Source organism: Gymnodraco acuticeps, unplaced genomic scaffold (genome assembly GCF_902827175.1).
Source record: "Gymnodraco acuticeps unplaced genomic scaffold, fGymAcu1.1, whole genome shotgun sequence".
Taxonomy (NCBI): domain Eukaryota; kingdom Metazoa; phylum Chordata; class Actinopteri; order Perciformes; family Bathydraconidae; genus Gymnodraco; species Gymnodraco acuticeps.
This window is the reverse complement of record NW_022990139.1, coordinates 78,854-92,631: the sequence shown is the minus strand read 5'-3', so window position 1 is coordinate 92,631 and position 13,778 is coordinate 78,854. Positions and strand designations below refer to the sequence as shown.

General features: G+C 42.1%; 1 protein-coding gene across 2 annotated transcripts; it reads right to left on the bottom strand.

The window, feature by feature from the left end:
- Positions 1-2,399: 2,399 nt before the first annotated feature.
- On the bottom strand, positions 2,400-5,220 carry LOC117546796 (E3 ubiquitin-protein ligase TRIM39-like). 2 transcript variants are annotated; one of them, XM_034217155.1, is made up of 3 exons: positions 5,071-5,214; positions 4,085-4,090; positions 2,400-4,045 (listed from the first exon to the last, which is right to left on the bottom strand). In XM_034217155.1, the coding sequence occupies exon 3, from the start codon at positions 3,964-3,966 to the stop codon at positions 2,566-2,568; it is 1,401 nt and encodes a 466-aa protein (XP_034073046.1). In that variant the 5' UTR covers positions 3,967-4,045; positions 4,085-4,090; positions 5,071-5,214; the 3' UTR covers positions 2,400-2,565. The 2 variants fall into 2 exon arrangements, with proteins under 2 accessions (XP_034073046.1, XP_034073045.1); XM_034217154.1 differs by lacking the exon at positions 4,085-4,090 and having other exon boundaries at positions 2,400-4,047; positions 5,071-5,220.
- Positions 5,221-13,778: the final 8,558 nt, after the last annotated feature.

Genomic DNA, 13,778 nt, shown 5'->3' with positions numbered 1-13,778 from the left:
TTACGTGTACAAATTGACGTGCTTGATGTGAACGAGTCTTTTGGGGGGCGTGGTTAAAGTTGCGCATGCTCTACGAGCGCACATACGGGTACTTCTCAGGTATGACGGGTAATATGTGACGTTTCGCTCTTTCAAAAGTTGGGCCATTTTATCTTCATGCACCAATCTCATAGGAATGAATGAGGCCCCGCCTCCCACGCTGTATCCAGTTCTTATAGAGAGGCGAAGTCCCTCCCTTTCCGGGGGAGCTCCATGGGACCTGATTTCCGAAAACATATGTATTGAAGTCAATGGAGAGAGAAAGATTATCTTTCGATCCCGTTTGAATTGTGCCACGAATTACACATATGATGTTTGTCAATTTAAAACATAATTTTGCAAGTCAAAAAAATAATGTGTCGTAAAACTGTGAAGTAACACTTTTTTTTGTGTGAAACGCTGAATGAACTACAACTCCCGTCTCGCACCACACACCAAGACGGCCGTCACGTTGGAACATTTCACTTCTTTCTTTCAGAATGAGGCGGAAAGTATTAAAAGAGGTGAAAATCACTACAAGTCTGGGCACGTTGAGAGCTGTACATACACACAAGGGGAGTTAGTCGGTTCCGTGAGAGCCAGCATGCGGGACCGGGATTCTGGGATTTGTAGTCTTTCTAGTTGCGTATTTTTCATAGTCTTATATTTCAACAGTTTTTCGACAAACTGTGACTTTTTTGACATGAAAATTATTTTTTTTAATTGACAAACATCATACGTTTAATTCGTGGCACAATTCAAACGTGATCGAGAGATAATCTTTCTCTCTCCATTGACTTCAATACATCATTTTTCAGAAATAAGGTCCCATGGTGCGGAAGTAGATGGGCGGGACTTCGCCACTCTATTATACATCCATGCACTCGCCAGGCAACAGCTGATGGGGAGATAGCCTCCACTCGCAAAATCTCATTTGTATAAATATCATCGCATCATTTTTTGTTTAATTAAATGCTGTTAACTTCTATAGTCCGCAACCTGGGAGTCATCCTGGACACCACCCTCTCTTTCCAGGCGCATGTCAAAGCTGTCACCAAATCCGCCTTCTACCACCTAAAAAACATTGCCAGAATCCGGCCTTCTCTCTCTGACTCTGTGGCAGAAACCCTGGTACACGCCTTCATTACATCCCGTCTGGACTATTGCAATGGAGTCCTGTCCGGGGTTCCCAGCAAAACCCTGGATAGGCTCCAATATGTCCAGAACTCTGCCGCCAGGCTTCTCACCCACACCAAGCCATGGCACCATATCACCCCCACCCTCATCCACCTACATTGGCTGCCGGTCAAGTCCCGGATTCAATACAAAACACTCATCCTCACGTACAAGTCCCTCCATACCCTCGCCCCCCCAGTACTTATCGGACCTCCTCCATCCCTACACCCCTTCTCGGAGTCTGCGGTCGTCTGCGGTCCTCAGACACGGGCCTGCTCTCCATCCCCCGCTCTCGCCTCCGTACTGTTGGTGACAGGGCATTCAGTGTTGCGGCCCCCACCCTCTGGAATGCACTTCCTGCCGAGATCCGTAATGCTGCCTCCCTGGACATCTTCAAATTATCACTAAAAACACACCTGTTCACCCTGGCCTTCGGGCCCTAGCCCTTTTCTGGTCCCCCGGCTTCCTTTATTTATTTCTTTGGTTTGCCCGTTGACTGTCTGTTTGTTTTGTTTGTCCACCATGTACAGCGACCTTGGGTCCCTTGAAAGGCGCTATATAAATATCATTTATTATTATTATTATTATAAGCTTCCTCCTTGGACTCTTTTCAGTTTATCCTGGTCTCGGGGTTTAAGAATTCCTAACATAATGCAACGTTAAAGAAATAAATAAGTTGTGTATTATTTTATTTGAGTTTTGCATCTTTTGTTTGGATTTGTTGGACTTTTGTCAAGGCCTATTTTATATTGTAATGGGAATTATGATTATCAGAGAATTGAATGCTATGACGTTATATAGAACATAAATAATAATATTGTGTGTCTCATCACTCAGGTAAATGGTCAGTCATGTGACCACACAGGGGGTGACTTTGATAGGGTCAGGGGTCAGTTATCTCGTAACGGCATGAAAGCCCTCTCTTCAGTCTGAGTAGTTGTACTCTGCTGTGGAGACATTGCTCTCCGTATGCTGTGCGCCTCTTGAAAAACATGATTAAAGACTCAGGACAACTCTCTGACTAGTTAAACACGAGTCTCACAACATCAACAGAAGCCAAACAAGTCATCACAACAAGTCAATGAAAAGATATTGAGTTAGAGATGTCACTAAAAGTGGCTTGATGGAAAGTTCTGATTCTGTCTGGATCACCTTTGCAAAGCATATCATTTGTAGGAAGAACCAATAAAAGTTAAACTCACAAAAAAGCTTCAGAAATTTTTATTTGCACTATCGGAAAAAACATGATATTAAAATAACCAGTGCACCAAAAATAAACACGTTTGTTATAATGAGACAGCAGGAGGTGCAGCTGCAGAGGTTACATGCAATTTATTTCCCCTTTAAGAGATATGGAGTTAATGATCCTCTCTATATGCTCTGATCCACTGTCACACACACCTTCAGTGGTAATATCTTCACTTCCTCCTCAGTGTTAAAGTACGGAAACATCCTCTCAGTGAAAGTGTGTGTGAAGGTGTGTATGTGTGTGTTAGTGTCAGGATCATCGAACGACAACTTTCCTCTGTTCCAGTCCAGATTCACTCTGACCCTCTGGAGCTTCGTCTTCAGGCTGAGAGGAGTGTCTGGATCTGATGAAGACTCTGCAGAGTATTTACCTTCAAAGAAACTTATTCCCCATAATCCAGAGTCTATGCTTCCCTTCCTCTGGACAGACTCTGCTAACACACCCAGATACCAGAATGTACTGTCTGTAACCTGGACATCCCAGCTGTGAGTCCCTGAGTTAAAGCCCTCAGAGCTCAGGACAGACCATTCATAATCAAACCTCTCTGGATTTTCAGGAAGTTTCGGTTCCTCCTCTAACTCCTCATCCTCCCCTCTCACACTGGTCAGATCTTCAGACAGGATGAGTCTTGGATCAGCAGTGTTTGGGTCCAGGATGAGAGGAAAGTAGGTCACCATGTCCTTCATCTTGTTCCAGATGTTGAAGCTGAGGTTGCCCAGGTGTTTGGCCTGGTCTATCAGAGCTCCTGAGGGCTGCTGTGGATCCTCCAGCAGGGGGCGCTGAAGCCTCTCCACTGCAGCCTTGAAGTTGTGCAGGAAGGAGACGTCTTCAGCTCTCAGCTCCTCCTCTGTGGCTCTGACTGTGTGAGAAAGAGCTGCTATCTCTCTGTTCACAGCCTCCATCTTCTCCTCCATCATCCTCCTCTTCTGCTCCTCTTCCTCCCTCAGTGCAGCCATCCTGGCCTCCTCTTCCTCTTCTAGAAAATGGTGAAGCTTCTTAAACTGCTCCTTAATCTGCGTCTCTGTGTGTTGAGCCTGGACCTTCATGTGTCCTGCTGTTCGATCAAACTCCATTTTAACTTCTTCAAAGAACTCCAGTGTATCCTGAAAGCGCTGCAGAGCTTTCTGGAGCTCCTCTCTGAGATCCTGAGCAGCTTCATCCATGGGTCTGAAGCTGTGGTTGGTGTGTGTTCTTGAATCTCTGCAGACGAGACACACTGGCTGCTGATGGTCCAGACAGAAGAGTCTGAGTTTCTCAGAGTGCAGACTGCAGAGAGCCTCTGGAGGTCTCTGATCTCTCTCCAGTAAGAAGGTCTCACACAGGTTCTTTAATGCCAGGTTGCAGGGGGGATGATCCATCAATGATCTTGTCTTACAAACTGGACACTCCTTCACTTCTTTCCCCGTCCACCAGGTCTGCAGACAGGCTTTACAGAAGCTGTGGCTACAGGACAGAAAAACAGGATCTCTAAAGACGTCCTGACAGACCGGACAGCAGATATCTTCCTCTAACCTGGAAGCCATGTTGTCTCTGAGGGAAGCTGAAACACAGCAGACAGGAAGTACAGTCCGTCTGATCGTCTTATTCTCAGTCCGTCTGTCTCTCTGCAGTGAGGAAGAATAAGAAAGTGTTTCCTGGTTAGTCTCTCTGTTCACCACAAACACCAGCCACTCCTCATCAGCCCTCCGTAAACTGGGTTAACCTCATTTCATCTCTGCAGTACGGGACATTTTAACCCTAAAGTAGCTCATAGAGTATCATTCAGTTGTACAGTCTTAATGAAGCTTCTAAAGCAGTGTTTCTCAAACGTTTTCATACCAAGGACCACTTACCCAATAAAAAAACACTCGCGGACCACCTAACTCCACAAATATCCAAAAACACATCGTTTTTCTAGAACAGATTACAAATCGCCTGAAAATGGTACAAACAGGTGGCAACATGTGTGATGACGGTGTTGCGCTGGGCTATATCATGCAATCGAAACTTCTGCTTGCTCCATTGCGGAGATATTCCCGCGAGAGTGCGGAAAACTTAAATGTATTTATTTATTTCAAATGTAAATTTTTACCAATATACTCACAAACCACTAGGTGGCGCTCATGGACCACCAGTGGTCCGCAGACCACACTTTGAGAAGCACTGTATAAAGTGGAGCAGGACTTTCAGCTCCACAGAGGAATTCCCTTTGTAACAGAGTATTCCTACACTCTGGTACTTCTACTTTTACTCAAGTACGAGATCTGAGTACTTCTACTTTTACTCAAGTACAAGATCTGAGTACTTCTCCCACCTCAGTATTTGATGCATTGTTAAATGTTTACCTTGTTTTGGTTGAATGTAGCTGTGTCTTTTTCGGTGTGCACACGTGCCTTCATTTCAAATATACTACACATGCACGTGCTCACAATTACTGTCATTATTTTTAAAAGAAGGTTTCACATTTAACTTTAAATAAATAATGCTCACAATTCAGACCAGTAGACCCGAAGGAAACAGAGGAACGTTTCTTTGACTTTCAAAATAAAACGCTTGTCGTATTTCCTGTTTCCTCTCCTCGTGTTTTTAGTATAGTTTTAAAGGTCTTTGTCCCCGGATGGCGTTGAACACATCGGTTGAACACTCACCTGAGAGTCCGAGGCTGCTGCTGCTGGTTCTCTGGGGTCTTGCTGTCCTCCTCCACTCCGCCTTCAGTGCTCCTGCTCCGGCTGTGTGTGGGAAGTATACCCTGTGCTCCTCCTCATTCAAATCTCGTGGAAACTGTGTGTTCACGTGATCAAATCTCGTTCTGTGTGCTGCGTTCAGGAACACTGGTATTTATTTTTATTTTATTGTTGTTTATTTATTTATAAATTCATTCTTCTTCAAACTCTTATTTCATCTTGATTCTGAAGAAGTTGTTTGATATGGTGATGCCATTAAAGCTCCTTGGTCAGTGTATGTTTTGGTCATTGGATTTTCTTTTCACAAATGGATATTCAAAAACAAAAAACGACTGGATATTTGGCGTTTTCTTTATCATGGTCAAAAAGGGATTTACTAAAGTTAAAAAACGGGATGATTTTAATTGTCTACTTCTCAAAACAAAATATAAAATCACTAGAAAACAGAAACAAAATAACAACAACAAAAAATCATATTCTGCTACCGGAAGTTACCTTACAACATAAGAGCGCAGATGAGGACGGTCCATTTGGTTTCACAACGAAAATGGACGACACATATTGAGCCCAGAAAATGAATGTTATAAAGGACTGTGAATATAATAGACCTATGTCTAAAATGGACAACATTGCGCGATTCTGCACTGCGGTCAACTCAGCAGTCTCTCGGGTGACCAGCCCTCTTATGATGCTGCTGTCTTTTAGATAAAGGGCGTTTTATGGTTGCTTGTATCCTCAGATAGTGGTTTGGTTAAATAACTAGTGACATTTGAATAAATATTGCAAAAAAGGGCTCCAAAAAAGGCATATAACCTGGCCGGCTTAACCAGTCTGTATTTCTTCAAGCATCACAAGATTCATAGTTTATAAAGTACAATTCTGGGCCATTGATTGTGTCATTTCTCCAAACACATGTAGTAAAAATGCCTGTTTTGAAGCCTTAAAATGGTGCAGGAAAAGGACTTTACAGTTAAGAGAAGAGAAAAAAGGAAAGAAAACTGTTATAATGGGTGATGTAACATTAATGATTGACATAATATGAGGTCCTTGGTACTCAGACTCTAGCCAAAATAGGGTCAAAGAGTATATGAGAGTGAGAGTGCGTTAATTAATATATTTGGCAGTTTGGAGTAAGTCTGTAGATTTGTTTGTGTCTGTGTGTTTCATGTATAGGCCTCACACGATAATTAATTTTGTTGGATACATTTTCCCGGAAATGATTGCGATAAACAATAATATTGTCGGCACCGTTGTATGACCATTTTAGACCACTGACATAATGATAATATATAATAATAATTCAAGTACATCCTTTCAAACTGCTAGTCACATCCTCATGTAAATGGCAATTTATCGAGGTCAGAAAAGTTATCGAGTTCATTTTTATTTATCGTACGATAAGTCAATGAATTGCTTATCGCGACAGACCTATGCACACAATAAAACAGTGGAAACAATCATGTGTTTGACTTTCATTAGTGAATGAAACTTTGTGCCCTTTATAGTTTGTGTCCAATATTGTGTATTTGTATATATTGTATATATCCTATATATGCTAAGGTCCCGCTGCTGACACGATAGCAGTCATTTAGTGCGCATATGTGTAATTAAACCCATGATATCAAAATCTCACTCCAGCCAGGTACCCAAAGTTGGCAACCCTGCTAAATGGTCTAATGGTCATTGGTGCGAGGTGCGGGGCGAAACTCACGGATGTGATTTAAAAACAAAAGCACTCGTTTGCTTGGAACTGTGATAATAATATAAGTACATTTACTCAAGTATGCTACTGTACTTAAGTATACATTTGAGGTACTTGTACAAGTGGTAGTTCCTCACTAGTGTTGAACACAAAGGCTTATAGTCGGTTTTCTTCTTTCTAAGGTGTTTGACAGGGGTTCAGGTGACAGATTTTATAATAACTATTTTCTGCTTTAAAGGACTTTCCATATTAGGCTCCTCTCCTTCACTTGTTGACAGGATTAATGAAATTCATTAGTTATGGAAGAGTCACTGCAATATGAGTTTTAATTAATACACCTTTTCACAATGTATGCAACAGCCCTTCACCCCTCATTTATTCAAAAGCAGGATATTAAAAGAAATTAGTTTTCCTGACAGATTCCAAGTTAACACACGCACAACGATTAAACTGTCTCTTCAAGGATAATTAACTTTAGTAGGACACACTGAGAAAATATTGCTGTATTGTTCAGATGAATCAGTATATTAGTCCCACTCAAGGGTGTAGTTTTATATTATCGGGCTCCACATCTGGACATCACAGCGGATCAGTGACACATGTAAACACCAGCGTGGCTATACTCAAGCCTGTAGTCTCAAAATGATGGTGGGTCATGTCCTACAACTGTGTAACAAAACCTCTGTGTGTGTGTGTGTGTGTGTGTGTGTGTGGCCTAGCATTATACTTGTGGGGACCTAAATCTGTTTACACAGTCACGTGTGGGGACTCGCCTCCCTTATGGGGACAAATTGGAGGTCCCCATGAGGGGAATCATTCATTTTAGGGTGAAGACTTGGTTAGGGTTAGGGTAAGGGTTAGGCATGTGTTGGTTATGGTTAAGGTTAGGATAAGTCTGCAGGAAATGCATGTAAGTCAATGTAATGTCCCCTGAAGTGATGTATACATGGTATGTGTGTGTGTGTGTGTGTGTGTGTGTGTGTGTGTGACTGTGCTGTCGTTCCTGAGCTCAGCCTATTCTGGCCCCCCCCCTCTCATGGCAGAGAAATGTGGGCTGACACAACAGTGAGTTTTAACAAAGCCCAGCTGGCAGGCTTTGTTATGTAAGCGCTGTTCCTGTCGGTGCATTACAGGAATAATCCACCAGAAAAAAACGTAATACTGTCATTAAAACAGATCGCGGTGCCATGTCCTTAACATGGGGTCAGATCTGGTCCAAAATGAATGAATGAACACTGAAGGAAATGTAATTCTGAGTTAAGCTCGGTGGAAGTCTTTAAAACCTTTTAGCTTTTTAGGAAGCAAACTCCTGCTCTCTGCTGCACTTTCTCAATGCTTTGCGATGCATTTTAACCTGTCATCTAATTGTGTGTTGAATTTGCATTATAGGAATGAGGTATTTGCGGTCTACTATGACAGAGAAGAGACTGTCAAGTTTGGCTGTACTCAGCATTGAATCAAAACGCACTAAAGCTGTTGATCTTAATAAGTTTGTGAGGCGTTTTGCTGAACAAGATGGTAATCGCCGCATTCTGCTGTATAGTCTAGGACCTGGGTTAGATATGTATGCACTTAATTTAGGAGAGAATATCTCAATTGTTCTAGACTAATATGACCCCACTGAACAACTTGGGATGTGTGCCAAAATCTCTATCCGGGACGAAAAGCCCCAAAATTACCACGCCCTTTTTTAAATGACCACGCCCCTTTTCATCGGAAGTGCTACTTCCGATATAGCTGTATCTTCTAAACCGTTTGAGCTACAGATTTTCTGAGGTGCTCAAAATTTTTCAGAATGGCCATATCTAGGGGGAGGGGGGTATTAGACATTTCTAATTTGATATTTTACGAGAACATTCGGTCCACTTATTACCATACAACTACCCAAGTACTGGAAATTGAGTTATCCTCTCATGAATTATGTGCATACATGCCTATCTTAACTTAGGTCTTCTACTAATTAATATAACCATTGAATTATAAACTAACAAGACTGCTTTTGAGGTCCTCAAAATGTTCATATTTTACTAGAAATGGCTAAAAACCGTTAATAGGTCAACTTACATACAACTACCTATACACACTGGAATGGCCATTATATTTATTAATTTAAACTTTCTGGACTTAGAGCAAAGTTAGAACATTTGTGTCATGTAGAGAGCTTAAATAAATTACCCAACAGCCAACAATACTTATTTAACACCACATTAGTACTGTTTATGTGTCACGTAAACCAGGGTGAGGAACATGAAGAGTAAGACAACAGAGTCCAGGTCCCCGTATGAGGATGATGAGCAGTGCTCATTCAGTGATAGGGTTTTTACAACAATCACCTCCCTTGCATTTGCAGTACTTGCAACACTTGATCCCAGCTACCCTGCAGGGACACCCATTCTTGCGAGCACACTTGCCACATGTGCAGGGATCTGGCAGGCCTTCGGGTTTTGAGATCACAAACTCAGGGACTAATGAACTACCCAATCTTACAAAACCATAATTCTCGGCATTCATAATCGAGGTGGCGTCTCTAAATGGGGCTTGGACCCACAGCTGCTGTTGGTGATACCCTCTATGGATATGTTTTCTTGCATTAGTTGATGTGCAAGTGGTTCTCTCGAAGTCCATCTTGAGGGCATTGCTATCAAATGCAGCGAGTCGCAGGTCGTCAAATGTCTTCAGGTCTGTTGATGGTTTGAGACACTTGACCAAGAATGTCTCTGCCAGCTGTATTGCATTTTCTGTTAGCTGTGGACTGTCGAAATTCAGGATCAGAGAGGAATTTTCTGGTTTGCGGACAGCATTCAGAGCTGCAAGTTTAGTTGATATCTTGCTGGTTGTATCGCACCCAGTCAGCGCATGGAGGGCTGGGAGACACTTTGTGAGCTCGTCTCCCAGCGCTAAGCAGATATCGTGGAGTGGTAATATTGATCTTCTCACTCCTGAGTTGCGGACGAGCCAGAGCTCTTTGAGACCAAGATCTCTCCTGTCAGCTCCTGCGCCAGCTCAGTTGCAATCTGTTGGACAGGTGAAACTCGCAGGGACTCTACCAAGGCCTCTATAGAACTGTTGGTACAAAGTACCATCTGGGATATTCGTTTGTTACTTGGATATGTAAAACAGACGGCGTCTCCATACATCTCGATGATCAGCTGCTTTACAGTTCTGTTTGACACTATTCCAGCTGAACCTTCATTTAGCCTGTCTCTGATGGAAGTCAGACTGTGTGCTGACCTACTAAAGTCAATCCCAAGGGCTAAAAATCTAGCCTTGAAGGAGTTGTCTCCGGCTGTTACCGACTCCTCCATTTCGAGGTTTTTCAGTATTTCCTCAATTTTAGCATGATATTTATTGAAATAGACTTTACAACATTGGTCGTGATATCGGATATCAGCCGCAAAAACATCATCTAGCTTACACATTGCCGCTGTTTCAGTGTACACATGGTCCTTGAACAACATGGCCGCATTTAGTAGTTTTTGGGCCATGGGCCTTTCACAGATTCTGAACAATGTGTGTATTTTCTTCTGTTTAAATGTCTTGCAATCCGAACCACAAAAGATACAGACATTTGTAGTTACACTGGACTTAAATCGCTTGCTGTGTCGCTCAGATGTATCATTAATAGGCCCCTGCTGAGATGGTTCTGATTGTTCTAGTGGTTGGGTTATGCTGTCAGTCTTAGCCATATCCCTTTGAAAACTTCTGTAGCAAGATGAGGTGTGGTATTTCATGATACCCTGCTCTTGCACGGTCAGTCGAAGAGAACCCTAGCAGCTCGAGTGTCATTACTCTCGGTTTGTTTGGCAAGCAAAACAATATAACCCCTGCCGATTTCACCACTAGAGAGGTACTCAGATCGGTTCTTCTTCTGGCATAGGATGCACTCCTCGAGATCGATCGGCTTAGGTGTAGCAGAAGGAGCAGCGAGCGGTACCACATCCTGAAAATAAAAGAAACATGTTTAAAATTATCGATGGCATGGGTTATCAGTATCACCATACAATATACTACTTGGCATACCCACAGAAAGAAGAGGTAGGTAAATAAACAAAATTAAAGCTTGTCTTACCATTTCGCTGTACTTCAGTGAGATATTATCTCTGTTAAACTGGATGGATAAGTCTTTCTCTCATACTCTCTCCAGCTTTTAGAACTGGTGCTATGAATAAACTAAAAGCAGTTAGTTTTATATAATTCAATGGTTATATTAATTAGTAGAAGACCTAAGTTAAGATAGGCATGTATGCACATAATTCATGAGAGGATAACTCAATTTCCAGTACTTGGGTAGTTGTATGGTAATAAGTGGACCGAATGTTTTCGTAAAATATCAAATTAGAAATGTCTAATACCCCCCCCCCCCCCCTAGATATGGCCATTCTGAACATTTTGAGCACCTCAGAAAATCTGTAGCTCAAACGGTTTAGAACAGAGGTGCCCATTACGTCGACCGCGGGCGACCGGTCGACCGCGGGGGCAATGCTAGTAGATCGCGAGTCATTCATAAAAAAAAAAATCCTGTTCCGTTAAAATAGACAAAACAGGTTTTGATCCCGCCTCCCTTGGCCTCCCTGCCACTTAATTCAGGAGTTTACTTGATTGACAGAAAAAGCGACCTATCGCTTTCCAGTCTGTTAACCCAGAATGCAAAGCGATACAAAATCAGTCAAGTGCAGGGAAAACTCAAATTAAGTTAAAGAGACAAACAACAAAATGAGTGCGGGACCGAGCAAGAAGCTAAAGACAAACCACTTCCACCCAGAATGGGAGGAAGAATATTTGTTTGTGATGTAACTTTCAAAGGTTATTTGCCTTATTTGTAAAGCAAGCGTCGCTCTGCCAAAGAAAGGTAACGTGGAGAGGCATTATCGGAGTGTTCACAAGGCATAGCAGCGACTTCCCTCCGAGTAGCGAGTTGAGAAAGAGAAAGGTGTATTATTGCTACACAAACATTATCTCGCAGTCTTAGTGTCGCCAACTCGTTTCTAACATGCAAAAAGACAAACAAATGTCGGTGTATTTTCGATCTTTCCAATCGAGACGAGATCTCTCTCCCCCGTCTGTGCGCGAGGGGGCGGGGCAGTTTACACACACGCGGCTGCTACAAGCAGCAACACACGGAGGAGATGGCGGAGAGAAGCGCTCCAAGGTGTGGTTAAATGTTACCCGTCTTGAGGTGGACAATGCTCCTTGCCAAGAGAGTTCAGCATGTGAGGGCGGTAACACGAGCAATGTGTCTAAACATTTAGCAAAAGTGCACCACATCCAGACGGAGGAATGCACCGGGTTCGACTGTCTTTCTAGCAGCTCTGTAGCCCCATCCACGAGTAACGTTTCCACGTCAGGTGTTATGTATGCTAGCAGCAACACACGCAGTTAACTACATTATACAAACATGGGTTAATGATTAGAGGAAACTGAGTTACTCTTTATTTTGTTAAAGTTTCAGCTATTCTGTTCACAGTTCTGTCATCAGATTATTTAATACGATTTGTTAAAACATTGTTGTTTATTTTGATGTGAAATATTATTTATTTTATTTAAATAAAAAGCAATGTTAGTTTTGTTCACAATTTGTTAATTTAATAATATATGTATTTTTGAATCAAGTATTCATCTTTATTGTCTTCATTGTTAGTTTCCACATGCCTAAAACAACCTCAAGCTAAATCTAAAAGTTGATGGCTAAACAAGAGGGTTTGAGAAATTGTGCAAGGCATACAGTAATAGTCTGAATAGTCGATTAGTCGTTTCATTAATCGATAGATTAATCGATTATCAAATTAGTCGTTTGTTGCAGCCCTATTATCCCATGTATAAATAAAACGTGTTATTCAGCAACCCTTGCAATTTGGGATTTTATTTTTGGTTGGTAGACCTCGGTGAGCTGGTCATTTCAAAAGTAGCTCACCAGCCCAAAAAGTGTGGGCACCCCTGGTTTAGAAGATACAGCTATATCGGAAGTAGCACTTCCGATGAAAAGGGGCGTGGTCATTAAAAAAAGGGCGTGGTAATTGTGGGGCTTTTCGTCCCGGATAGAGATTTTGGCACACATCCCAAGTTGTTCAGTGGGGTCATATTAGTCTAGAACAATTGAGATATTCTCTCCTAAATTAAGTGCATACATATCTAACCCAGGTCCTAGACTAGTAATAGGCATGCAGAGCCGCGGGAAGGTATTTTGAGAGGGGGTGGACTCTGTCACTACCCGATCTGCTGCTCTGCCCGATCTGCAGTGCGAGATGGTCCGCCATATTGGACAACTCCGTACTGCAACCCAAGTAGGACACTTGACACAGTGGCTTTTTGCAAAGCACAAAAAGAAAACTCGAGAGAGATGAGTTATTGTTATTACAACGTGACTTCACTATTATTTAACAACTCTTTTTATAAAGTTATAAAGTACATTGTAAGAATAACAGAAGTTAAATCCATTTCTCATTTATTCTGACAATGTACTTAATCCTAAATAAAAGAACCCAATAAAAAGAGTTTGCTCTTTTGATATTGAAAAGAGTATTTGCAAGCATTTGTGTACTTCATTATAACTAAGTACTTTTACTGTACAGTAAACAGAATTATAGGGTATCATGAGTATTTTCTGCTGTTTTATACTATATTTGAGTTTGTTGGTCTGAACACCTTGTTTCTCTTGTGCATTAAGAACACTTGTGTTAGGGCATGATTTAACAATAAATAGGTTATACAGTATACAATACCACGTAGGCCTACTGTCCGCCCTCCCATGCCACCCTGGCATGACCTCTTGCCCCCCCTTTGCCACCCCATGTAAAATGTTCTAGAACCGCCAATATAAGTGGATCATAGTGGATGATATTGGATGATAGCAGATGTGATCCATACCGTATGGATCACATCTGCTATCATCTTCCATGTCACTAGATGACGCTCTCGATCCTCAATGTGAAGCCGTCACGTTCTCTTGGTTTACTGTCACATGACCGGAAGT